General features: G+C 47.0%; 1 protein-coding gene across 3 annotated transcripts in view; it reads left to right on the plus strand.

The window, feature by feature from the left end:
* The first annotated feature begins 5,815 nt into the window (after nucleotides 1–5,815).
* LOC142213227 (inositol-trisphosphate 3-kinase A-like) overlaps nucleotides 5,816–26,940 on the plus strand; it is an 83,933-nt gene continuing 62,808 nt past the window's right edge. For 2 of the 3 annotated variants that reach the window (XM_075281504.1, XM_075281502.1), the window contains exons 1-2: nucleotides 5,816–5,886; nucleotides 12,284–13,021. In XM_075281504.1, the coding sequence (XP_075137605.1) occupies nucleotides 12,428–13,021 (594 nt within the window). In that variant the 5' untranslated portion in view covers nucleotides 5,816–5,886; nucleotides 12,284–12,427. Of the gene's footprint in view, nucleotides 5,887–7,105; nucleotides 7,141–12,283; nucleotides 13,022–26,940 lie in introns of those variants that run through there. The other variant, XM_075281503.1, reaches the window with a different exon arrangement.

The following is a 26,940-nucleotide window of genomic DNA, read 5'->3' on the forward strand; positions in this document are numbered from 1 at the left end:
ATCTCTGCCCCCAGATTCATGCCCCCCCATCTCTGCCCCCAGATTCATGTCCTCTCCATCTCTGCCCCCAGTGTCATGCCGTCCCCTCCTTCATCTGCCCCCAGTTTCACGTTCCACCTCTATGTGTACACACATTAAACTTACCTTCTCCGACGACTCCGAGTCCTTGCTCCCCCGCCGTACTCTCTCTCTCGCGCGCTAACAGTTGTAGACGCGATGTGACGTCATGACGTCATCACATCACGTCTACACAGCGAGTAGCAGCGTGAGTTTTGTACATCTGCGGCCCGCACGAAAGTCTCAAACTTTGTCTCTAAACTTTAGAGACAAAGTTTGAGACTTTTGTGCGGGCTGCAGATATGCCTGTAAAGGGCCGCATGTTTGACATGCCTGGTGTAGAGGCCACTATGGGGGATAATACTGTGTGCAGGGGCCACTATGAGGCACAATAGAACGCGCAGCAATGTGTAGGAGGGGGTCGGTCAAGGTCTTCGGTGTTGGTCGGAGGGGGGGGGGGGGGGAATGTCAAAAGTTCGCCACGGGGCCCCGCCATTCCTAGTTACGCCACTGCTTTAGACCATGGTGTTCTTCACCTTGTACTACCATAGTTGTCAGATTTTATAATGATAATTAATCCCTTTAAATTTTCTTTGCATTCCCACAGGCAATGCTCCACAACCACAGCAACCAATATATAAATGGGTCTCCGTTATGGGTTACAATATAAGGTCTTTAAGGTGAAATATATCTACATTTCCAAAAGCAACAATGACACGGAAAACATGACACAGGGGTTACCCGATCTGTACATTTGTGGTTGGCAGCACCTAGTGGTACAATGAGGTATTACAGTGCCTTAAAGGGGTTCACCATGAATAACTTTTTCTGATCAAAGTACAATCAGGTTGCTTAAAAGGCACCAGCGACTTCCTAGCAGCAATAGGAATTGTTTGCTGTTGTGTGAAAATATATATTTTTGTACAGCTATATAGATCTAGCATTGGGGCTGGCGACTTGTATTATATTCACAATCTCGCTTCAGGAGGCACCTGAACTCCATGGTTCTTGATTAAAGGACTTGGGTCTAATGGAGAACTTTGTAAAACAGATTTGGAAGGCAGAGCGGTGGGAAGACCTCGCCAAGCAGAGCAGGGGGTTGTGCATGTGCGACAGCAGAGGTCCTTGGATAAGAAGAGGATCTCTGTATATAGTCGGCGCACAGAGGGATTGCACACTGCAGTGCAAAATTATAGCCAAAAAGTGGAGAGTTCCTTCCTGACCTGCTGCAGTTAAGACTGTGGTGTCTGGATGTTATAAACTGTAGTAAGGGTGACTACATAAGATGGAAAGATGTCTTGTTCCCAGAAGGTTCTACCCAGGTCCTAAAATGGTGGATGTGCTAAACAACATGGATGCACCTGATAGGAGCAACCAACCTCAACGCTGTGGACTATCTTTAAAGTTATGTGCAAGGAGGGAGATAGATCTGCACCCGCTAGTCCTATGGTCAGGAGACCAGAAGAATTGCCCAGAAAGAAATGTGTGTCATGGGTGGAGAGAGTGCCAATAGTTGTCCATCTGAATGGTGACGTACACGTGTGCATGGAGACTGGTAAGACTATTCTGATCACCTTTGGGACTGGTTTTGGCAGTGTGTAGCACTAATATGGGATGAACTTGGTGCAAGATGCTCGCTACTGGTGCTGCAAAATTGTGACTCAGTGATATGAGGGCTGTTACTATGGGTATCCTAGTGAGTAGTGTTACAGGTGGTGTCGGGCTGTTGCCTTGCTTGTGGAAATGATTTGTGGTGACTCAATGTACAGAGCAAGTTAAAATATTAGGGTAAGTTCAGACAGAGTTTTTTGGACCGGAACCTGAAGGGGAGGCTGCCTCAGGTTCCGGTCCAAAAAACGGGTCGCCACGACTGATAACCGGTGCACTGCAGCGACATCCAGCTGCGCACTCTGCTCTGGATTAGGCCCAATGAATGGGCTTAGTCTGGAGGAGGGAGTGTCTTCAGGCTGAATCGTGAGGCGACTTGGCCTGAAGAATGAGCACCTCGCTTCTTTTTTCCGGTAGCCGGAAGAAATGGTCCCTGGAAAAAAGAACTGAGCGGCTCTCATTGATTTCAATGGGAACCGTCTTTTTGGTCAGGGTTTGGAGGCAGATACGGCCTCAAAACCTTTACCAAAAAACCTTAGAGTCTGCTGAAAGTGATAATGAGTATTTGCGTGCAGAACGTGTCTCTTCATGAGAATGCAGAGTGTGTACAGACTGCTAAAGAACCTGAAGAGGAATGGGGCTCAGGTGTGCCTCTAGTGGTCATGACTGACATTAAAGTGTTTCAAGTAACCCAGAGAATAGTGTAACTGTAGCTTATTATGAAAATAATATACATAATGCTCAACTTTTGAGGGGTAGGATGTGCGGCACGCTGTGAACTCAGCCCTGCCCACTTCTACCCATTTCTCTTTGTGCCCCACACCCTATAATGCCCCTACAGTCACCCTAACATGACCCACAGTATAAAGTCCCTCTCCTGGTGCACCCCACAATCTTCCTCTGCAGCTGGCCCCACAATATTATATTCCTCTCCTGGTACCCCCCCCCCCCAAACCTAATACTCGCCTCTCCTCTCCTCACTCCCCTGCAGTTCTGTCTGGTGTGTACGTATTAATACATTTCATAACATCTAGTACAGTTCTGTCACCAGAACCCAGCATGACAACCTAGCCCCACAATTGGGATAGGGTCACACAAACGAAATCCTGAGGATATGCCATAAATGTTGAAGGAATACCCCTGAAATGAGCAAAATCTCAATATTTGCAAGTTACTATGTGTGATATTATGGCTCATTACGCCGTGATCCCTCACCTTGGGTGGAATATACTAGTCACCTACAGTATAATAACTCTGCCTACCTGATGACTTTTTGTCGAAAAACGTAGTAAACCAGATACAACAAGTCTGAGAGTATTATCTGTTTATATGAGGGAAAATGTGTTACATTCCTGACATAACAAGAGCACCACAGGGCACCGAACGCTACAACGTTACATAATAAATCATCCACCACATCTGTGAATTATTCACCTTCTCGTACGGTACAGTATATCTCCTGGTTTTTACATTGGGCAAGAGAATGAGAGCTGAGCTGCAATAGCACAGCTTGGCCACTACACAATGTATGGCGCTGTCTGCTACCATAACACATACAGATTTCAGCTGATCGGCGGAGGTGCCAGTAGTCAGATGTTCTCCAATCTGATATTAATAACCTATTCTAAGTATAGGTCATTCGTATTTAGCTTTGGACAACCCCTTTAACTAACATTATTTGGGTTTCTTACACTAGCCCTTTAAATACATGTATGGTCTCGTTTTCCAGTTATTATTAGACTGCAATAAAACCCGTTGTGGCCTATTACTATTCTAGTCTATGTCCTGAGGCTTTGTATGTGCGGAGCCGCTTGTACGTGTTGTGAGAGCAAATGGATTTGTATAGGTAGAATAAAGCAAAAATATGATAATCCCAAAATAAATGACTCTAACCCAAAATACACAATTTATGTGCTCACATAGTTTATTTTTATACTTACGCAATCAGATGTTCACAAAAACCAGAATCAAATTTTCAATCTCAAACGTTGTATTTTGTGGTACAATTTTTTTATTTATTTTTTGTCACACAGAATATTATTTTGTGACACGAATTCTTTATCATACAAATCATTTGGTGCGACCATAAAACTGTGACAAAATCAAATGTTTTTTTTCTTTTTTGTCACAAAAGTAATTTGAGTGACAAAATTACATTTTGTGCTCAAAATTAGGTTTTGCGACTGACCTCAGTGGTCACGTGTGTCAGGAGCCTCCACCAAAACATGACCCCGGAGCAGCAGGACCGGACCGTGTTCGTAGACACTGGAGCACTGGGGACAGGTGAGTATGGTAGGCCGTGGTCACTCATTGCTGACAAGTACTCTGTGACATGTCAGCGATGAGTAATGAATAGCTCGCCAGGGAATGAGCATAATACGCTCCCCCTAGATCAGTGGTGACCAAATGTGACCTGCAGGTAAGCCTCAGGGCCACAATGTTAGATCCTGGGAAAAAGTTAGTAAATTTAGTTTTCCTGGTTTGAAAAATAAAAACTGTGCCTATAGCGCCCCCAATTGGAAGAGGATAAATTATTGCTCGCTTTATCCAAGAGGTCTCAAGTCATGAGTTGGAAACGCCGACAAAAACTGGTTATAATCAATGGCAACAGGATTACAGACCTGGGGCAGCGAATTTAAGTGAAGTCCGTCACCAAAACCCGGTCCTACAGATACACTATGTGATCAAAAGTATCCGGACACCTGGCTGAAAATGACTTACAAGTTGGTGGTGCCCTCCATGGGTAATGCTGGATACAATATGGTGTTGGCCCACCCTTAGCCTTGATGACAGCTTCCACTCTCGCAGGCAGACGTTCAATCAGGTGCTGGAAGGTTTCTTGGGGAATGGCAGCCCATTCTTCACGGAGTGCTGCACTGAGGAGAGGTATCGATGTAGGTCGGTGAGGCCTGGCACCAAGTCGGCGTTCCAAAACATCCCAAAGGTGCTCTATAGGATTCAAGTCAGGACTGTGTGCAGGCCAGTCCATTACAGAGATGTTATTGTGGTGTAACCACTCCGCCACAGGCCGGGCAGTATGAACAGGTGCTCCATCGTGTTGTAAGATGCAATCGCCATCCCCGAGTTGCTCTTCAACAGTCGGAAGCAAGAAGGTGTTTAAAACATCAATGTAGACCTGTGCTGTCATAGTGCCACGCAAAACAACAAGGGGTGCAAGCCCGCTCCATTACTGATGGAGGGCGCCACAAACTTGTAAGTCATTTTCAGCCAGGTGTCTGGATGCTTTTGATCACATAGTATAGATAGGTTAGGGTCGCCTAAGGGTGCATTCACACTGAGTAAACGCTAGCTTATTCTGAACGTAAAACACGTTCAGAATAAGCGGCGTCTAAAGCAGCTCCATTCATTTCTATGGGAGCGGGGATACGAGCGCTCCCCATAGAAATGAATGGGCTGCTTCTTTCACTCCGTGCAGTCCCATTGAAGTGAATGGGGAGTGCCGGCGTGTACGCTCCGGCATGAGCAGAGCTTGCCGTATACGCCGGCACTCCCCATTCACTTCAATGGGACTGCACGGAGTGAAAGAAGCAGCCCATTCATTTCTATGGGGAGCGCTCGTATCCCCGCTCCCATAGAAATGAATGGAGCTGCTTTAGACGCCGCTTATTCTGAACGTGTTTTACGTTCAGAATAAGCTAGCGTTTACTCAGTGTGAATTCACCCTAAATCCAACAGTATTTCCCCTTGTGAATCGGAGCCGCCATTGCTGCGATATCCTCGTTCTTGAGAGTACGAGGGCTGGGCTCTGGTGACACTCCCTTTAATATTAATGCCACAATTTAGTTAAATCCTATGTATTAGTGATTTTTGCCTTCCTGTTATTCGTTGTCGGAATACCCCTTTAATTTGACCAAGTTCACACCTGCACAAAACATTTCCGATTTTTATGTTGCGTTATATTGGAACTAATTTCTGAAATGGCGTCCAAAATAAAAAGGCGGTGATGTCCTAACATCTGAATTATTCTGATATAAATTTCCTTCTTTGCACTTCTTGTCTTTATTCTTGCAGAGAACTCAGGCTGCAGTTCCTATTCGTGTCCAGCAGAGGGCAGCAGAGCTCTACCTCCCCGCACTGGCCGGTGCACTGTAGCGCCTCCCCTGGCAGTTCTCCTGCTGTCTCTCCCCGCCCATCAGTCCTCACATAAAAATGTCATCGGAGCTCCCCGGGACAGGACGAGCAGAAGACTGTGCCGAGCGGGTAAGCTGCAGAGCCCAGTCCTGGCTGCCATGTGCTGGGGGTCCTGTGCACTGTCACTGATGGAGGGCAACTTCTTCTGAGTGGGGTGGTGGGGCAGGACACTTGCAGGTTGGCATAGCCTGGCAGGCTCTTGGGTTATGGTGGAGTTCTGTAGGACACTTCAGGCATGGATGAGAAGACCCTTACCATACAGCAGGGGGGTCACAGTAAGCCCATAGTTGATGCCCATATCCATCCTGGGCATTGTTAGCATGTGGTCAGGTTGATGGCACCTTGTGCCTTCCCTGTGCAAGTCCTGTTAAGTATGCAAACATGGCTTAAAGGGATTGTGTCATAGAAAAATGCTGCAAAAACAGTGCCTCTCTTATCCATAGGTTGTATTTGGTATTGCAGTTTAGCCACATTCAGATAAAGTAGTCTATGGACAAGACAAGAGGGACGCTGAAAAAAGTTGTCGCATTTTTCTATTTTGGCTTAATATCCTTAAAGGGAATTTCCATCTTGTCTTAAATGCCTTGGATGCTAATATTAGTATGTAAGGATCTTTAGCCTGTAGGCACCAACCCCTAACTGATGAGGCAAGTGCATTAGAGGCGGGGCCTATTTGCATTCAGACAGTTGCAAGTGCTCTGGCTCTTCTCTGCAGTCATTGGCTAACTCCGCTACTTTGCATATAAGTGACATTTTTTAGCCTTTTTTTAGCCTTGGCTGTCTGTAGGCAAATCAAGCTCCGCCCTTGGTGCACTTGCAAGCTGATTTGCATACCTATAAAAAAAAAAGTATTTTCTCAGCAATGCTTTATCGGTATGTATCTGCTTCTGCTCCTATTAGAGTCCCCTACACGGCTCTGGTTTGGTTTGGGAGACATTTTAGACCCGCTAGGATCCCTTTAAATAGGGGTAGCACTTTCATGTAGCCCCTGAACACATCTGGTGTCCGTGCAGCAGGCTTAGGCCATGTTCACATCTGTGCTGTTGTTTCCATATCTTCTCCTGTGTTTCAAGGAATCTGCAATGGAGTCTCTCCTGCAAATGTGAACATGCCCTTAATGCACGGACCCTCCACTGGTGGCCACCTCGGTCACTCTGGGTCATGTACTCTGGTGTCTCCAGTGTGCGCTATATGACAACATGCCTCGTGACCTATGAGATAGACATCTTACACAATGCCACTTACATCAGCTCTTTGCTCTCTGGCGTTCTTTAAATCGACAGAAGGTATTTCTGGCCCCTCTGGCGCAAGGACTGACCGGGGGTGAGAAGGGCTTGCTGGGAACATTTCGGGTATATGATGCTGGTGCTGTACTGTAGTCCCTTTGGTTTTGTAGTTTGCCTATTATTCTAATAGGATTGTGGTTCATTGGCATGGATGTAACTAATGGGTTAATTGTTGAAAAATGTTTCTGTATCCAGGGTGGGGCCGATGGCCGGTTGGCAGGGCTGTGGAGTCCGATAGGCTAAAGCACCGACACCGACTCCTTCATAAATGGCCGACCGCCATGACCAGACAGACTCCGTAAAGATCCAGTGATTGATTCCCATTCATTATACAGTATTAACAATTTCAGAATTTTTTATTATTTGAGGGCAGAGTTACTTTATTTCTTACTCTGGCCCTGACTCCAACTACTCAAGTCTAAGACTAAGGCCCCAGCCGAACTCCAACTCCACCAGCTAGGCCTTAGGCATCATACACACGACCATGTGCGTGTCGCCATTGGATGTTATCCGTGTGTCCCAGTCGTGCTTCTCCGACCCCATTCATTGGGGCCAATTGGTTCTCAAAATGGACCAGAATAGGACCTGTCCTGAGTTTTGCTCACGCCCCATACATTTACGCTCGTGTGTATGGGGCCGTGTTCACACGTGGTCTGACAATTCGCAGTTGCGTTTTTCATAGCTGCGTTGAATCTGTTTTTGAGCGTCTGATCCGTGAAAAAATATAGCACGGCCAAGAAACGCGATCAGAGATTATTTGTAGTACTGACCCTAAGAACCTTCAATGTAAACCCCAGAAGACGACCAAGTGCCCCATAGGGGTCCATATTGTATAAAAGTCATGTATCACGTGACACGTCAATAGATGGGCAATATAAGTCTGTGTGTACTTTGTAGTTTATTATAATCTAGTAATCCGTGTAGTGCTCACATCTGTCAGTCAGGAATATCTACAGATGGTCATACGTGATCCACGCTTCTGTAATCCCTCATAGGTATGGGATCATAGTCATAGAAAAACTGCTGTAATAGTCGAGTCCAAAACCGCCCCATCGTTCACAGCACGCCATGGCGACTCTTGGTGAGGAGTCCTCTGTGTCTTGTTCATGGTCGCTCTTTGTAAGGAGTCTCCCGTGCCTTGTCCCTGTCGCCGTGTCTCGTCCCTATATGTCCCTATAAGAATGTAATAAACCAGTCTAAAGAAAGTAGTGTTATCTACCATAAATGTGTCTAGACGGGTGTATGATAAGAGAGCTGATATTACCTGTGTAAAGGCCGTACCGCCCTGTCGTGTGCAGGTGCGATGTTATATTTGCATTAGTAATTGTGCAATTGGTCAACGCCAACTGTCTGATCTCATGAATATTACGTCTGTCCTCCATATCCTGAGCGTTGCTGGTTCTGGTGCTGTTACAATTCTGACGGTACATAAGGGTGTTATTACACATCTGACGGTACATAAGGGTGCTGTTACAATTCTGACGGTACATAAGGGTGTTATTACACATCTGACGGTACATAAGGGTGTTATTACACATCTGACGGTACATAAGGGTGCTGTTACAATTCTGACGGTACATAAGGGTGTTATTACACATCTGACGGTACATAAGGGTGTTATTACACATCTGACGGTACATAAGGGTGTTATTACACATCTGACGGTACATAAGGGTGCTGTTACAATTCTGACGGTACATAAGGGTGTTATTACACATCTGACGGTACATAAGGGTGTTATTACACATCTGACGGTACATAAGGGTGTTATTACACATCTGACGGTACATAAGGGTGCTATTACACATCTGACGGTACATAAGGGTGCTATTACACATCTGACGGTATATAAGGGTGTTATTACACATCTGACGGTACATAAGGGTGCTGTTACAATTCTGACGGTACATAAGGGTGTTATTACACATCTGACAGTACATAAGGGTGTTATTACACATCTGACGGTACATAAGGGTGCTATTACACATCTGACGGTATATAAGGGTGTTGTACATGCGGTATACCAATGAAAATGACTAACCCCAGACTCACATAACTGAGCTTCAACTGTGAAACTTTGTCCGTGTGTTCGCCGGATTTACCAGTCTGAATAACATTCTAGGAGAGGCACTTCTCATAGTATCATCATCTGTTACTAAGACTCCCTGCCAGCCACCGACATATTGTCCTATACTATAAACACTACAGGACCGTATATCCGAATACAGTGAATAAATCACAGATATGTAATAGCACCCCTAGACTATGTTCACATGAAGGTCAAGAACTGACTGTTTTTAGAACAGATTGGGGTCCGAATTTATCAACCCATCTAAATCAATTTATGTCCTCGATGGGTAATAATGCGACACATCTTTGGGTCATGGCAATTCGTTGTACCATAGATGCACTACGTCTCCCATGCGGAAATGTGTTTGGCCTGGGCAGGGGCACCTCGTCCCGAAATATAGATTATAACCCGGGCCTCTCCATCTTTCAGAAACACCAGCTTTAACAAATTCCCCCCCCCCCCCCCCATTTATTCCAGTGTGGCTATTCACGTGTCCATGTTTTTGATGGTTTGTCAAAAAATAGAACATGTCCTATCCTTGTCCATGTTCCTGTATCCCAAAATAGACTGAAGTCTACGAGGAACGCATGAAAATGGGTCCCAGATGAATGCGAAACGGCCGTGAGAAAAAGAAAAGGACCATTTCATCCATTTTTCAGATCAGTGGCTTAACTAAAGTCTTGTGGGCCCCGCTGCAATCTTTTGTCCGGGCCCCCGACCTCATCCCTACAGCGGATTCTTGATAGTGATGGTTACGGGTGCTAAGGAGTTTAATCCACCTTAGTGTGGTTCGGGGAATCTGTGGGTCTCCTTGGTTTATGGGCCAGATACATTCATAGTTCAAGGCTCAATGACCTAGGATATATTATTAGTATTGGACTGAGTGGGGTCTGACACCCAGCACCTCAACCGATCAGCTGATATCTGAACCGTGTATGGCGGTGGAACCAGTCTGTTCTGGATCCTTAGACTAGAGATTCTCTCATCCATGATATGGAATATTGTCGAACCTTCTTCTACAAGGTTTGTGCCACCAAACTTGGTCCACCTGTTTGGGTTTTTTTTTTCCGCCCCGTCTAGTCTGTCACGTACGGGGTTTGCCTCCTTTCCTCGATTAAGATGTTGTATTGTGTCTCTTCACCTGGACTTGTCTGGATTGGCAACCCTGGGTTTGCCATGCTTGGCATGATAGCTGAGGACACACACAGTGTTTCTGTGGGAACCTTCTCTTTCCCTAGTCCCGTTGGCCCTAAGCCAACCCTCATTGAACAAGATATCTGGGGGGAGAGAGAGGAGGGGGAGAGCAGATTGGGAGGGTAGATAGGAATCTGGTACTTTCACAAATGTATGAACATATCTGACACCGAATGCCTTCAGGGACCCCGGTGAGTGTAGGCTGAGCGGGGACGTCTTGGTTATTTTCAGTATTCCACTTTGTCTTGACCTCTCCTCCGTCACACCCTATCACCTTTAATTATATGCTCTCCGTTTTCTGCAGCTCTCTACCCCCGGCCGGCCGTCTACCCCTCCTGTTTTTCCATCTCTCTTCTTCCTCTTCGTAACATCTGTGCTTGCATACTCCCTTCCTACTTTTCCGAGCTCCTTTGTTTTTCTTGTTCTTACTTTATCTTTACCTCGGTTTGCTCCTGTTTTCATGTTTTTTTCTGTTTTTTACCTCCTTTTAGGCTTTCGGTTTTCAGTGGTGTCCTTTGGAGGTGGAAATTTCTGTTTTTGATACAATCTTAAGTTATCTTTTTGTCATGTGTTGTTGGTCCTCCTCGTGAAGGCTCGGTGTGGTAACTCCAAATTTAGTTTCTGGGCAGGATGATGATGTTGTTTGTGCAGGCTGGAGGTTTGTCTTATTGTCTTCCTTGGCTTTACACCTCCAGTTTTTGTTACTTTTTGTAGTCTAAGAACATGTTTCTGTCTTATTGTAGAGGAAAGGGTCAAGTCTTTACAAAGAAGGTTCAGAATTGGGGCACACGGTGGTTCAGTGGTTAGCACTGCAGCCTTGTAGCACTGGAGTCCTGGGTTCAAATCCCACCAAGAACAACATCTGCAAGGAGTTTGTATGTTCTCCCTGTGTTGGCGTGGATTTCATCCCGTTCTACAAAGACATACTAACGGAAAATAAAAAAAATGTACATTGTGATCCCTATATGGGGCTCACAATCTACAAAAATAAAAAGGTTCAGAATTGACCGTTGTAATCTCCAGATCTCGACTTTGTATTTTACAGTAATTTTCACCAATTTATTACAAGGGGACTTTTATACCCCCATTTTACATGGATTATGTTTTACCAGGGTGCTTTTTTGTAACAAATTTATCAAAATGTCTCAGTTCTCTATGGAAAGGGCACCATAAGGATTTAAAAAAAAAAAAAAAAAAAAAAAAATTTTAAGCCAAGTTAGAAGTGGAGTGTGCTGGTGCAAAAATTTGGTAACCTTTTAATGTAAACCATGCCCATATTGCAAGACCGTTTTGAAAAAAAAAAAGGTGCATAAGGAGCAGAGCACGATAAAAAATGCTGCACGACCTTAATAAATTTGGCTCGAAATTTTTTTTTTTCTTTGACCCAACCCACTCATCCCAAACCCACTGATCCATTCTTATCGTTACAAAAACCAATGTATTAGCCAAAAATGGGAATGAAAAATTGACACCATGCACTTGTATTCGGTCCGTCAGCAGAAAAATAGGACTTGTCCTATTTTCTAACTGATGTTATTCTGTCAGTTATAAAAATTGTGTATGTACCCATATTGACTTCTATTGTTGTAAATGATGTGTAATGGACATGAAAAAAGTGTGTTATGTGGCTTTAGTGTAACTTGCAATCTGTTGATTTGAGATTGAGATCTCTGGTCCTTCTATGTTTAGAGTCCAGTGGGCGGTCCTACTTAATGATTGACGGCCATCTTTGGTATCTCATAGGTTGTCTACCAATTATTAATTAAGACCGCCCACTGGACTCCAAAGATTTTCATGTTGTGGGGTTCCCCCAATGATATAATAGATACGATTCTATAAAATTGGATCTCTGTAAAGATATTAGAAATTTTTGATTCTATCACATCTTCACTTGTATGTTGTACTTTCTCCACAGATGTCTCATGGACAGGAAGAGTGATCCTGAGGGAGACTTTTCAGGGCATGCCTGCAAACAAGCAAGTAGCCATTTGTGGCTGATCAGTCAAGAAACCACGAAAAGCAATTGACCGTGTGACATCTCCAGCCTGCAGCAAGAGTGATGGAGAAGCTCGAGCACGTGCCTAGGGAGAAGCTCGAGCACGTGCCTAGGGAGAAGCCCGAGCACGTGCCTAGGGAGAAGCCCGAGCACGTGCCTAGGGAGAAGCCCGAGCACGTGCCTAGGGAGAAGCTCGAGCACGTGCCTAGGGAGAAGCTCGAGCACGTGCCTAGAGAGAAGCTCGAGCACGTGCCTAGGGAGAAGCTCGAGCACGTGCCTAGGGAGAAGCTCGAGCACGTGCCTAGGGAGAAGCTCGAGCACGTGCCTAGGGAGAAGCTCGAGCACATGCCTTTGGAGAAAGAATTAAAAAAGTTATCTGTGCTGCCCCATGAGGCAAAAAAGGACATGGATACCATTGAGCGAGATGTCTCAAGTAAACCAGAAGGCCAGAAGCCTGATGAAAACAGGGAACACACCGAGGAACTTGTAGATCTGCTGCCAGAAGAGGAGCACCACAAGAAGGCCTTTGTAAGGCCTTCAGAGCGGTCCGTCTCCAGCACCTCCACCTGCTCCTCTGTAGCGTATTCCTCACCAGAAAGCGACCAAGTCTTCAGTGAAGAAGAGGACATCCAGACCAAGCGGAAGACTTTAAGAAAGGTTAGTAGTAAGAGGGTAGAATTGTTGTGAGCATGAATCTCTTTGGAAAAAGTTGGAAAAGACGCGTTTCCAGAACCGAAAGGGTTGAGAAAAAAAAAAAACCTATAGAGGAGCTGCGTATTCTGTGGGCGAAAATGCAAATCACACCTGCTGAGAAAGAGAAGAGAAGACAGGAGGGGGAAGATACTGCTGTGAGAGGCGAAATTATAGGTTGGGGACACATACACAGGCATTGTTGTGACAATGTACTAGAAGAAACGGGGCGGGGTAAGTCGATGAAAAGGCTCGTCCTGTTGTGGGGAGAGGGCTTGTAGTATGTGAATAAGGATGAGTGGAATTCGGATGCTAAGAGATGTTTTAGAGACCCATTGTTGATCAATCAGAACTCACGCACATATATATGGGCCCTGAATTGGCCAAAACTCACCGGCATGGGTAGGCCTACTTAACACTATGGTCAGCCCCACCACTTTTTTTTGGGTGGACTTTGGAACATTGTCCTTACTGGAACAGACAAACTGTTTCCACGTAGAATTATATGCTGTAGCCATGATATATTCCTTGGATCAACGGCCCAAGTCAGGACCACAAAAAGCATTTCCAGACATTTGGTATCATACATATGGGCATTGAGTATTTTGGCATCCACCAGACCCAGATTAGCGGGTCAGCCTGCCAGAAGATGAAGCTTAGAGAATCTCTCCCGAGAACAGTTTCCGCTGCTCCTTGGCATTGCACAATTCGATATCAGGCTTGCGTGCAGCTGCTCAGCCATGGGAACCCAGTCCCTGACACTTCGGACTAGCTGTTGCTAACTTCCAGAGGCGGTGAGGAACGTAGTAGTGAGTGTTATAATCGAGGACAGATGACTTTTTATGTGCTACGTCCATCAATGATGAGCTGCTGTTTATCTTAGGCATTTCCTCAGCACTTGCAGATGACCAGCGTAGCTTGTAAGGAGACGTAAGATGAATGGGTTTGTAGGAGAGATCACACGGCACCTCATTCCCACCCATGACTGATGTTTTTTATAGCGGTTGTAGCAATATATATTTTAGTGTATGGGTTTGGTTGTAAGCGTTTATTCATGCGTTCAGATTTTGGGGCAGTTTTAGAGTTCTTATTCACACATTACAATCTATTCCACTTTGGAGAGGTATATTCTTCCTTTTTTGGCTGGGAAAGGTTAGGAGACTTAGTCTCCAGACCACAGAAGTTAGTCTAGCTGAGTTCTTGGTGAGGTTGCCATTGCTGAAAGAGGGACCACTGCAGTCCGTGAGGGAAGTGTGGTGGGTTCTTATCAGAGCCATTTCCCAGGGTCACCAGAACTACTGCCCTGAGACTGGGAGGAATTTGCTGTCAGCCCCTGAGATGGGGAAAAAAGTGCCAACTTGGAGAAGAAGTTGAGGTGTACCACAACATGAACCCTGCCATTCATAGGGGCATGTAGACAGGCTACCGATTGGAACTTTACTCAGGTCACCCCCCCCTTAAATCTAGTGGGAGAGGCAGCATATAGTATAGTTGGAATGAAGTTATCAGGCGCTGGACTAAACCTCCATATTGGGGAATCCACTTGCTATGGAAATACCATTACCAGGCTCACTCACAGTGGAACTTCTACTAATACCCCAAACTGGGAATCTGTATTTGTTATTGTTGGCTTAGGAGAGGAGACGACTCCTCACAACTGGAAGCGCCTCGAGGACAGAACTACCACCATCGGGCACCCTCAACATTGCCCCAAATTGGGAGGTGGGTTTGAGGAGTCGGTTGAGAGTCTTTGGCCTACTGTTGACCACACTATTCCCTATAGTGATTTGTATATCTTTCCTTTTATAGTTTCTCTTCTATTATGATCCATACCTCATTTTGACTTCATAACCGGATTTACACCTGATCAACATCTTCTGAAAACCTGAACGTGTGAATATACCCAAAAGCCCTAACTCCCTCATAGACTCACTGACTGCTTGGTTCATAGCATATGGCGCGTGCACACTCAGCAGAGCAGACATTACTTTTTACTATATGTCCCTTTCTGTGCCCTGTGAAGAATCTTTTCAACCATTCGCCCGACTCTCATTTTCATGTTCCGTTTCAGATTCTCAGTCCCCTCATCCTCTAGAATAATTGAAACCTTTCATCATAGAAACTTGCAAATATTTCTGCCAGATTAATCTCCTTTTTGGTGATGTGAAACCCTCATATATAATACATGTATACTCACAACGTGTATGCGGGGGTTATGCATGAGATGATCTGCGGAATATACCGATAGTTGCAGATAATTCCTCTGGGTTGACCTGTTGGAAAGTAGCGACTTTTTCCCTTACTATATATGGACCTGTTTTTCATAAATACTAAATATCTCTTATTGGTTTTATATTCTGTTCCCTATTTTTCATCCTAACAATGAAGGGTCTTTTACATGAACCAATAACTAGTCGAATGATCATTTGTGAGGACCCTCGTTCCCAATCATTGGCTGATATGAAACTCTGTGTGCCTGTTGACTTATCGCTATTGCTTGGCCAGGATGAAACCAGTGTTGGGAATGATCGCCCTTCTCGCCATTCATTCTTATGGGACTTCCGAAAACCTGATCACTGTCAGTTTCATAGAAGTGAATGAGCAGGGCATTCCCGACACTGGTCTGTTCACATGGGAAATGGTGGGCCTCAATTCTGTGCAGGTTCAGTGGTCAGATCCCCATCGATCATACACTTATTCCCTATGCTTTTGCTAGAACCCTTTAATTTCTTAATCCTTTTATATACAGTCTCTCTCGTGGAGCATAACCTATCTATCTGCAGGGCTTGATTGATATGCCTGATACTGATGAGCATATCCTATCTACCTGCAGGGCTGGGTTGATATGTTGGATACTGATGAGCATATCCTATCTACCTGCAGGGCTGGGTTGATATGCTAGATACTGGTGACCATAACCTATCTATCTGCAGGGCTGGGTTGATATGTTGGATACTGATGAGCATAACCTATGTACCTGCAGGGCTGGGTTGATATGCTGGATACTGATGAGCATAACCTATGTACCTGCAGGGCTGGGTTGATATGCTGGATACTGATGAGCATAACCTATGTACCTGCAGGGCTGGGTTGATATGCTGGATACTGATGAGCATAACCTATCTACCTGCAGGGCTGGGTTGATATGCTAGATACTGGTGACCATAACCTATCTATCTGCAGGGCTGGGTTGATATGTTGGATACTGATGAGCATAACCTATGTACCTGCAGGGCTGGGTTGATATGCTGGATACTGATGAGCATAACCTATGTACCTGCAGGGCTGGGTTGATATGCTGGATACTGATGAGCATAACCTATCTACCTGCAGGGCTGGGTTGATATGCTAGATACTGGTGACCATAACCTATCTATCTGCAGGGCTGGGTTGATATGTTGGATACTGATGAGCATAACCTATGTACCTGCAGGGCTGGGTTGATATGCTGGATACTGATGAGCATAACCTATGTACCTGCAGGGCTGGGTTGATATGCTGGATACTGATGAGCATAACCTATCTACCTGCAGGGCTGGGTTGATATGCTAGATACTGGTGACCATAACCTATCTATCTGCAGGGCTGGGTTGATATGTTGGATACTGATGAGCATAAGCTACCTATCTGGCTGTGTGTATGAGCATAGCCCCTCATAATATTGGGAATGTCCTCCAAACTTGGTGGAGACACACAACTTTTCCATTGCCTCATCCAACACTGTGGGAACCTTCTCCCTGGTGCTCGGAGAAGTTTGTTCTTTCCCAAGGCAGTAAGAGAATTGCCTGGTAAATCCTTAGTCTGTCTTCCCTGCCACCCCAGACTCTGGGAGACCCTGAGATCCTTCATTGATCCTATGGAGGAGGATCAGGGGTAATGTTCTCCCCCTGCCGTTGCTTGCCCCGTTTTTCTTGCCGTCCACTCTATTTTGTAATGTACATTTCATTAATTTTCCATCCCATCTGGATTAAATTGTTCCCTGTGTATTAAGTGCGCGGTGGCCGAGGTTCTACCCCTTGGGCTAGGAATATCTTGTTAGCTGAGAGCTTTACCTTTTATGGGGTTTTTAATTAAATCGGTTTAAGCTGATTTCATAAAGATAGCTGAGAAGCCTGGAAAATAATAATACATATGTCATAAGCAGGATTCCCTCTGGTCATTGTGCCCTCGACCGGTGCCAGCGAGGAGCAGGAGAGACCTTACTATATATGTCTTTGTTTTCTTCTCCTATGTAATGAAGACGTTCAGTCTTATAACCGGACACATAGACTTCTTAGACCTTTTCGGTATCCGTCTGTCTGGTATGACATGTCACGTTTTACGGTATCTTTCAGAAATTGTAAGTTATTAATGAATTGTATGACCCTATGGCTTTGACGTATCTGTAAAGCTATGTTCAGTTGGAGACTCCGTCGAAAATTGATAGAGGAAAATGACGGACCCCATTATAGTCCATCAGGTCTGTCTCTCCATTGTTCAGGTCCTCTGACAGGCCCGAATAACGAAGAGACGGTGCTAGGGTGAACCTATTGTTCCTAATGCAAACTAAAGGAGGACATTGCAATGTCGGCCATTGTTTAGATCATGGAGAGCTGTCTTGGGTCATCTGGTCACCCAGTGTGTGTGGGCCTGGACCCCAAGGGGGCACCAAAGGTCCCTCTGCCACATAAAATATACCACTAGTCTAGATGACACAAAATGGGTAGGGGTCCCGTTACATATTATGCATTGGAGTCCAGGAGCTTCTGCACGTATGTGTAGACTAGAAGTTCCTACACCCTCAGGTCATTCATTTCCTAAGTTTTTATAGATCTAGTACCAAATGGGACATGACGTATCAATGTCCTCGTATCATCTCATGTGCCCTCTGAAGTTAGTAGACCTTGATTTTTAGCAATTCCACCCTATATATCTGTATACAGTCTCTGGATATTGGGTTTTACCTTCTATTAGAAATAGAATTGTCTTGAATATGGAAATATAACCATTCACACGAAAGTCTGACGTGTTTCCACGACCTAAATCCGGGGCTTTACCCTCAGATTTCTGGCACTGATTTGCTGCAGATCTACGGCAGATTGTAATCCCATTGTAGGGGTAAATCCTTGGCCTTTCCACCCATGCCATAAATTTGCATGAAAATCGTCTGTTGCATGTGAATATGTTGCTAAATACTAATACATACATGAAATTCATATTTTTACCAGAATTGACATGGCCTTAGAGGCAGAATCTTGCATGTGTGAATGAGCCCAATGTTGTTCTCTGTAGGATTGCCTCATGTGGTGTGGAAGGCGGCCAGCATTAAGTAATGCTTCATTGTGGTTACCCCACGAATAACAGTAGATTGTGGTTGGGATGGGGACCAGCTTAAAGGGTGTCTGTCTCCAGGACCAGCATATGATTTCAGCCCTGCAGATAGATAGGTTAGGGTCATCTGCATCAAGTGGTACTTCCCCCTTGTGAATTGGGGCCTCCTTTCCCAAGAGATTTCCAATTTCTTTCTATATGCAAATTAGTTCTTTGGGGAAACCAGGGCAGTACCACTTTCTTTTATGGAGCAATGGGAACACACTTGTTGCTCCAAAAAACTCATTTGCATATTGACAAAAATGGCGATATGCACAAGGGGGGAATGGTGATCCACAAGGGGGGAAATGCTGTATGATACAGGGGACTGTAACAGGCTGGAGGCTCAATTTAATATGCTGGATTTGGGTGACCATAACCTATGTATCTGCAGGCTGGATTAATATGCTGAACTTGGTTGACCATAACCTATGTATCTGCAGGCTGAGTTAATATGCTGGACTTGGGTGACCATAACCTATGTATCTGCAGACTGAATTAATATGCTGGATTCGGGTGACCATAACCTATGTATCTGCAGGCTGGATTAATATGCTGGACTTGGGTGACCATAACCTATGTATCTGCAGGCTGAATTAATATGCTGGACTCTGGTGACCATAACCTATGTATCTGCAGGCTGGGTATAATATGCTTGATTCGGGTGGCCATAACCTATGTATCTGCAGGGCTGGGCTGATATTTTGGGTTCTGGTTTGAGAATACCATTCTATATAAAATTACCATAGTCTTCCCATTCATTGACAGAAATAATATGTACTATGGGGAACTGCAGAATTGATGTAATTCTGTCAGCTGTATAAATCCTATATACGTCACTTCTATACATGTGCCTATTTATTGCTAAGCCTGTTCCACTACCACAGTGTAGTTCTGTTATTTATCAGACGTGTATGTGATAGGATCTCGCTCGGCTGATAACTTAGAGCACATGTTCATGAGGTTCAGAAACTTTCCGTTAAAATATATTTCCATTAATTGAATCTCCGTCTTGATCCATTCCACATGGAGATGCCGCAATCTCCTGGGAGTCCTGTAGCGTTTCCATTATGAGCTCATCTTGTGGGAAAAGAGGGTGATTTGTGCTATGGCCATTGCAGATGTTTAGACATCTCATATGTTGTAACGTACAGAACTGATGACCAGGGGACTTGTAACCTTATTCTCATATAGGATCCATATATCACCCAACATGCACATTGTCCAACACATTGCACATTGTATGGCTCGGATGACTTTAGAGGAGGGGTTAAGAATTGATCGATTAGTTTAAAGCGGTATACAGGATTAAATGTCTGTTTTTTTTTCAAAAACAGCACCACTAGAGATGAGCGAACACTAAAATGTTCGAGGTTCGAAATTCGATTCGAACAGCCGCTCAATGTTCGTGTGTTCGAACGGGTTTCGAACCCCATTATAGTCTATGGGGAACAGATACTCGTTAAGGGGGAAACCCAAATCCGTGTCTGGAGGGTCACCAAGTCCACTATGACACCCCAGGAAATGATGCCAACACCTCTGGAATGACACTGGGACAGCAGGGGAAGCATGTCTGGGGGCATCTAACACACCAAAGACCCTCTATTACCCCAACATCACAGCCTAACAACTACACACTTTACACACTCAATACCACCTCTCTGACAGTAGGAAAACACCTTGAAACATGTGTATTTGGCACTTGCAGTGAGGAGAGCTTGTCACCAGCAGTGAATTTGGCCCTTGTAGTAAGTTGAGGTTGGCACCAACATTTGTTTTGAAAATCAGGGTGGATTGAGCCTCTAACCAGCAGAGTTTGGGCAAATTCATGGTGGAGGGAGCCTCTAAAAACCCCAGTTTGGACCAATTCATGGTGGAGGGAGACTCTAAAAACCCCAGTTTGGACCAATTCATGGTGGAGGGAGACTCTAAAAACCCCAGTTTGGACCAATTCATGGTGGAGGGAGCCTCTAAAAACCCCAGTTTGGACCAATTCATGGTGGAGGGAGCCTCTAACCAGCCCAGTTTGGACCAATTAATGGTGGAGGGAGCCTCTAAACAGCCAAGTTTTGGGAAATTCATGGTGGAGGGAGCCTCTAACCAGCCCAGTTTGGACCAATTCATGGTGGAGGGAGCCTCTAAACAGCCCAGTTTGGGCAAATTCATGGTGGAGGGAGCCTCTAACCAGCCCAGTTTGGACCAATTAATGGTGGAGGGAGCCTCTAAACAGCCCAGTTTGGACCAATTAATGGTGGAGGGAGCCTCTAACCAGCCCAGTTTGGACCAATTAATGGTGGAGGGAGCCTCTAACCAGCCCAGTTTGGACCAATTAATGGTGGAGGGAGCCTCTAACCAGCCCAGTTTGGACCAATTAATGGTGGAGGGAGCCTCTAAACAGCCAAGTTTTGGGAAATTCATGGTGGAGGGAGCCTCTAACCAGCCCAGTTTGGACCAATTCATGGTGGAGGGAGCCTCTAAACAGCCCAGTTTGGGCAAATTCATGGTGGAGGGAGCCTCTAAAAAACCCAGTTTGGACCAATTCATGGTGGAGGGAGCCTCTAATTAGCCCAGTTTGGACCAATTAATTGTGGAGGGAGCCTCTAACCAGCCCAGTTTGGACCAATTAATGGTGGAGGGAGCCTCTAACCACCCCAGTTTGGGCAAATTCATGGTGGAGGGAGCCTCTAACCAGCCCAGTTTGGACCAATTAATGGTGGAGGGAGCCTCTAACCAGCCCAGTTTGGACCAATTAATGGTGGAGGGAGCCTCTAACCACCCCAGTTTGGACCAATTCATGGTGGAGGGAGCCTCTAACCAGCCCAGTTTGGACCAATTCATGGTGGAGGGAGCCTCTAAACAGCCAAGTTTTGGGAAATTCATGGTGGAGGGAGCCTCTAACCAGCCCAGTTTGGACCAATTCATGGTGGAGGGAGCCTCTAAACAGCCCAGTTTGGGCAAATTCATGGTGGAGGGAGCCTCTAACCAGCCCAGTTTGGACCAATTAATGGTGGAGGGAGCCTCTAAACAGCCAAGTTTTGGGAAATTCATGGTGGAGGGAGCCTCTAACCAGCCCAGTTTGGACCAATTCATGGTGGAGGGAGCCTCTAAACAGCCAAGTTTTGGGAAATTCATGGTGGAGGGAGCCTCTAAAAAACCCAGTTTGGACCAATTCATGGTGGAGGGAGCCTCTAATTAGCCCAGTTTGGACCAATTAATTGTGGAGGGAGCCTCTAACCAGCCCAGTTTGGACCAATTAATGGTGGAGGGAGCCTCTAACCACCCCAGTTTGGGCAAATTCATGGTGGAGGGAGCCTCTAACCAGCCCAGTTTGGACCAATTAATGGTGGAGGGAGCCTCTAAACAGCCAAGTTTTGGGAAATTCATGGTGGAGGGAGCCTCTAACCAGCCCAGTTTGGACCAATTCATGGTGGAGGGAGCCTCTAAACAGCCCAGTTTGGGCAAATTCATGGTGGAGGGAGCCTCTAAACAGCCCAGTTTGGGCAAATTCATGGTGGAGGGAGCCTCTAACCAGCCCAGTTTGGACCAATTAATGGTGGAGGGAGCCTCTAAACAGCCAAGTTTTGGGAAATTCATGGTGGAGGGAGCCTCTAACCAGCCCAGTTTGGACCAATTAATGGTGGAGGGAGCCTCTAACCAGCCCAGTTTGGACCAATTAATGGTGGAGGGAGCCTCTAACCAGCCCAGTTTGGACCAATTAATGGTGGAGGGAGCCTCTAACCACCCCAGTTTGGACCAATTCATGGTGGAGGGAGCCTCTAACCAGCCCAGTTTGGACCAATTAATGGTGGAGGGAGCCTCTAAACAGCCAAGTTTTGGGAAATTCATGGTGGAGGGAGCCTCTAACCAGCCCAGTTTGGACCAATTCATGGTGGAGGGAGCCTCTAAACAGCCCAGTTTGGGCAAATTCATGGTGGAGGGAGCCTCTAACCAGCCCAGTTTGGACCAATTAATGGTGGAGGGAGCCTCTAAACAGCCAAGTTTTGGGAAATTCATGGTGGAGGGAGCCTCTAACCAGCCCAGTTTGGACCAATTCATGGTGGAGGGAGCCTCTAAACAGCCAAGTTTTGGGAAATTCATGGTGGAGGGAGCCTCTAAAAAACCCAGTTTGGACCAATTCATGGTGGAGGGAGCCTCTAATTAGCCCAGTTTGGACCAATTAATTGTGGAGGGAGCCTCTAACCAGCCCAGTTTGGACCAATTAATGGTGGAGGGAGCCTCTAACCACCCCAGTTTGGGCAAATTCATGGTGGAGGGAGCCTCTAACCAGCCCAGTTTGGACCAATTAATGGTGGAGGGAGCCTCTAAACAGCCAAGTTTTGGGAAATTCATGGTGGAGGGAGCCTCTAACCAGCCCAGTTTGGACCAATTCATGGTGGAGGGAGCCTCTAAACAGCCCAGTTTGGGCAAATTCATGGTGGAGGGAGCCTCTAAACAGCCCAGTTTGGGCAAATTCATGGTGGAGGGAGCCTCTAACCAGCCCAGTTTGGACCAATTAATGGTGGAGGGAGCCTCTAAACAGCCAAGTTTTGGGAAATTCATGGTGGAGGGAGCCTCTAACCAGCCCAGTTTGGACCAATTAATGGTGGAGGGAGCCTCTAACCAGCCCAGTTTGGACCAATTAATGGTGGAGGGAGCCTCTAACCAGCCCAGTTTGGACCAATTAATGGTGGAGGGAGCCTCTAAACAGCCAAGTTTTGGGAAATTCATGGTGGAGGGAGCCTCTAACCAGCCCAGTTTGGACCAATTCATGGTGGAGGGAGCCTCTAAACAGCCCAGTTTGGGCAAATTCATGGTGGAGGGAGCCTCTAAAAAACCCAGTTTGGACCAATTCATGGTGGAGGGAGCCTCTAATTAGCCCAGTTTGGACCAATTAATTGTGGAGGGAGCCTCTAACCAGCCCAGTTTGGACCAATTAATGGTGGAGGGAGCCTCTAAAAAACCCAGTTTGGACCAATTCATGGTGGAGGGAGCCTCTAATTAGCCCAGTTTGGACCAATTAATTGTGGAGGGAGCCTCTAACCAGCCCAGTTTGGACCAATTAATGGTGGAGGGAGCCTCTAACCACCCCAGTTTGGACCAATTCATGGTGGAGGGAGCCTCTAACCACCCCAGTTTGGACCAATTCATGGTGGAGGGAGCCTCTAAACAGCCCAGTTTGGGCAAATTCATGGTGGAGGGAGCCTCTAACCAGCAGAGTTGGGGGAAATCAGGGTGGAGGGAGCCTAGTATTAGCAGAATTGTGCAACGCTTATGGTGGATGAGTATGAGGATGCGGAGGAATTGGAGAGGTTGAGTACAGACATGGAGTTTCATGTTGGGGTGCTTTACACAGGTGGGCACAAAAATGACGGCTCTACCCAGTGGTGGTTCATTTTTATCAAAGTGAGCCGGTCGGCACTCTCAGCTGACAGACGGGTGCGCTTGTCAGTGATGATGCCACCGGCTGCACTGAACACCCTCTCAGATAGGACGCTGGCGGCAGGACAGGACAGCACCTCCAAGGCATATAGGGCAAGTTCAAGCCACAGGTCCAACTTCGACACCCAATACGTGTAGGGCGCAGAGGGGTCGGAGAGGACAGGGCTGTGGTCGGAAAGGTATTCCCGCAACATGCGCCTATACTTCTCACGCCTGGTGACACTAGGACCCTCCGTGGCGGCACTTTGGCGAGGGGGTGCCATCAAGGTGTCCCAGACCTTAGACAGTGTGCCCCTCGTTTGTGTGGACCGGTGAGAACTTGGTTGCCTACTGGAGGAACTGCCCTCCCTGCCGCCAACGTCACATGCTGGAAACATCTCCATCATATTCTGCACCAATTGCCTGTGGCAAGCATTGATGCGATTGGCCCTCCCCTCTACCGGAATAAAAGACGAGATGTTGTTTTTATACCGGGGGTCAAGGATAGCAAAGATCCAGTACTGGTTGTCCTCCATGATTTTGACAATACGCTTGTCGGTTGTAAAGCACCCCAACATGAACTCAGCCATGTCTGCCACAGTGTTAGTTGGCATGACTCCTCTGGCCCCACCGGAAAGTTCAATCTCCATTTCCTCCTCATCCTCCATGTCTACCCATCCGCGCTGCAACAATGGGACGATTCGAAGTTGCCCGGAAGCCTCCTGTATCACCATCACATCATCGGACAACTCTTCTTCCTCCTCCTCCTCCTCCTCCTCCTCCATTAAACGCAGTGAAGCGGACAGATGTGTGGACCTACTCTCCAGCTGTGACGGATCGGATGCTATCCCTAACTCCTCTGTGTGATCTGAGTTATCCCTGATGTCAATCAGGGATTCTCTCAGAACACACAAGAGCGGGATTGTAAGGCTCACCATCGCATCCTCAGAGCTCACCCTCCTTGTGGACTCCTCAAAGACCCGTAGGATGTCACAAAGGTCTCTCATCCATGGCCACTCATGGATGTGAAACTGAGGCAGCTGACTTTGTGGCACCCTAGGGTTTTGTAGCTGGTATTCCATCAAAGGTCTCTGCTGCTCAACCACTCTATTCAACATCTGAAACGTTGAGTTCCAGCGTGTGGGGACGTCGCACAAAAGCCGGTGTTGTGGCACATGCAGGCGTTGCTGGAGAGATTTTAAGCTAGCAGCGGCTACTGTCGACTTGCGAAAGTGGGCGCACATGCGCCGCACTTTCACCAGTAGCTCTGGAACATTGGGGTAGCTCTTTAGGAAACGTTGCACCACTAGGTTGAAGACGTGGGCCAGGCATGGAACATGTTGGAGTCCGGCAAGCTCCAGAGCTGCTACCAGGTTCCGGCCGTTATCACAAACGACCATGCCTGGGCCCAGGTGCAGCGGCTCAAACCATATTGCCGTCTCATCGAGGAGGGCATCCCTCACCTCGGAGGCAGTGTGCTGTCTGTCCCCCAAGCTGATCAGCTTCAGCACAGCCTGCTGACGTCTACCAACGCCAGTGCTGCAACGTTTCCAACTCGTAGCTGGGGTCAATCTAACAGCGGAGGAGGAGGCGGTGGCGGAGGAGGAGGCGGTGGCGGAGGAGGAGGCGGTAGAAGAGGAGGAGGAGGGGGGTGTTCTTCTCGTGTCCCTGCCAGGAATGTTAGGCGGGGAGACGAGGTACACCGGGCCAGTTTGGGAAGCAGTCCCAGCCTCAACTACATTCACCCAGTGTGCCGTCAGTGAAATGTAGCGTCCCTGTCCGCATGCACTTGTCCACGCGTCGGTGGTCAAGTGGACCTTTGTGCAAAGCGCGGAACTAAGGGCCCGCCTGATGTTGAGTGACACGTGCTGGTGCAAGGCGGGGACGGCACACCGGGAGAAGTAGTGACGGCTAGGGACGGCATAGCGAGGTGCCGCAGTTGCCATCAGGTCCAGGAAGGCGGGAGTTTCAACAAGCCGGAACGCCAACATCTCCTGGGCCAGCAGTTTAGCGATGTTGGCGTTCAAGGCTTGCGCGTGTGGGTGGTTAGCAGTGTATTTCTGCCGCCGCTCCAATGTCTGAGAGATGGTGGGTTGTTGTAAAGAAACGCCTGATGGTGCCTTTGATGGTGCAGGAGAAGGAGATAAGACAGGACCAGGGGAGGATGAGGTAGAAGTCAACAAAGTGGCGGAGGCAGATGAAGTGGTGTCCTGGCTCGTCCTCTGGAGTGCATCGCCAGCACAGTCAGCAGTGGCAGTGGCAGAGGCAGAGGCAGAGGCAGTGGCAGTGGCGTGAACGGCAGTCGGCCTTTGTCCTGCCGTTGCTGCCTGCCACTGATTCCAGTGCTTGGATTCCAAATGACGGCGCATTGAAGTGGTGGACAGGTTGCTCTTCTCAGAGCCCCTAATCAATTTCGAGAGGCAAATTGTGCAGACAACACTATATCTGTCCTCGGCGCATTCCTTGAAAAAACTCCACACCTTCGAGAAACGTGCCCTCGAGGTGGGAGTTTTTCGGGGCTGGGTACGAACTGGAACATCTTGGGAGATTCCGGGTGTGGCCTGGCTTCGCCTAAGCTGCTGACCTCTGCCTCTGCCTCTAGCTACCCTTTTTGGTGCTGCACCTGCCTCAACATCCACACTACTTTCCCCGCTTGACATCCCCCCTGTCCAGGTCGGGTCAGTGTCCTCATCATCCACCACTTCCTCTTCCAACTCCTGTCTCATCTCCTCCTCCCGCACAATGCGCCGGTCAACTGGATGCCCTGACGGCAACTGCGTCACATCATCGTCGATGAGGGTGGGTTGCTGGTCATCCACCACCAAATCGAACGGAGATGGAGGAGACTCTAGTGTTTGAGCATCTGGATACAGATGCTCCTCTGTTAGGTTCGTGGAATCGTGACGTGGAGAGGCAGGTTGAGGGACAATGAAAGGAGCGGAGAACAGCTCTGGGGAGCAGGGACAGTTTGGGTTATTGTTCTGTAAAGGTTCGGAATTTTGGGAGGAAGGAAGACAAGACTGTTGGGTAATAGGAGGAGAGGAGGCAGAGTCTGACTGGCTGCTGGACAATGTGCTGTAAGCGTTCTCTGACAGCCATTGCAAGACCTGTTCCTGGTT

This window comes from Leptodactylus fuscus, chromosome 7 (assembly GCF_031893055.1).
Source record: "Leptodactylus fuscus isolate aLepFus1 chromosome 7, aLepFus1.hap2, whole genome shotgun sequence".
In the NCBI taxonomy this organism is placed as follows: Eukaryota; Metazoa; Chordata; class Amphibia; order Anura; family Leptodactylidae; genus Leptodactylus; species Leptodactylus fuscus.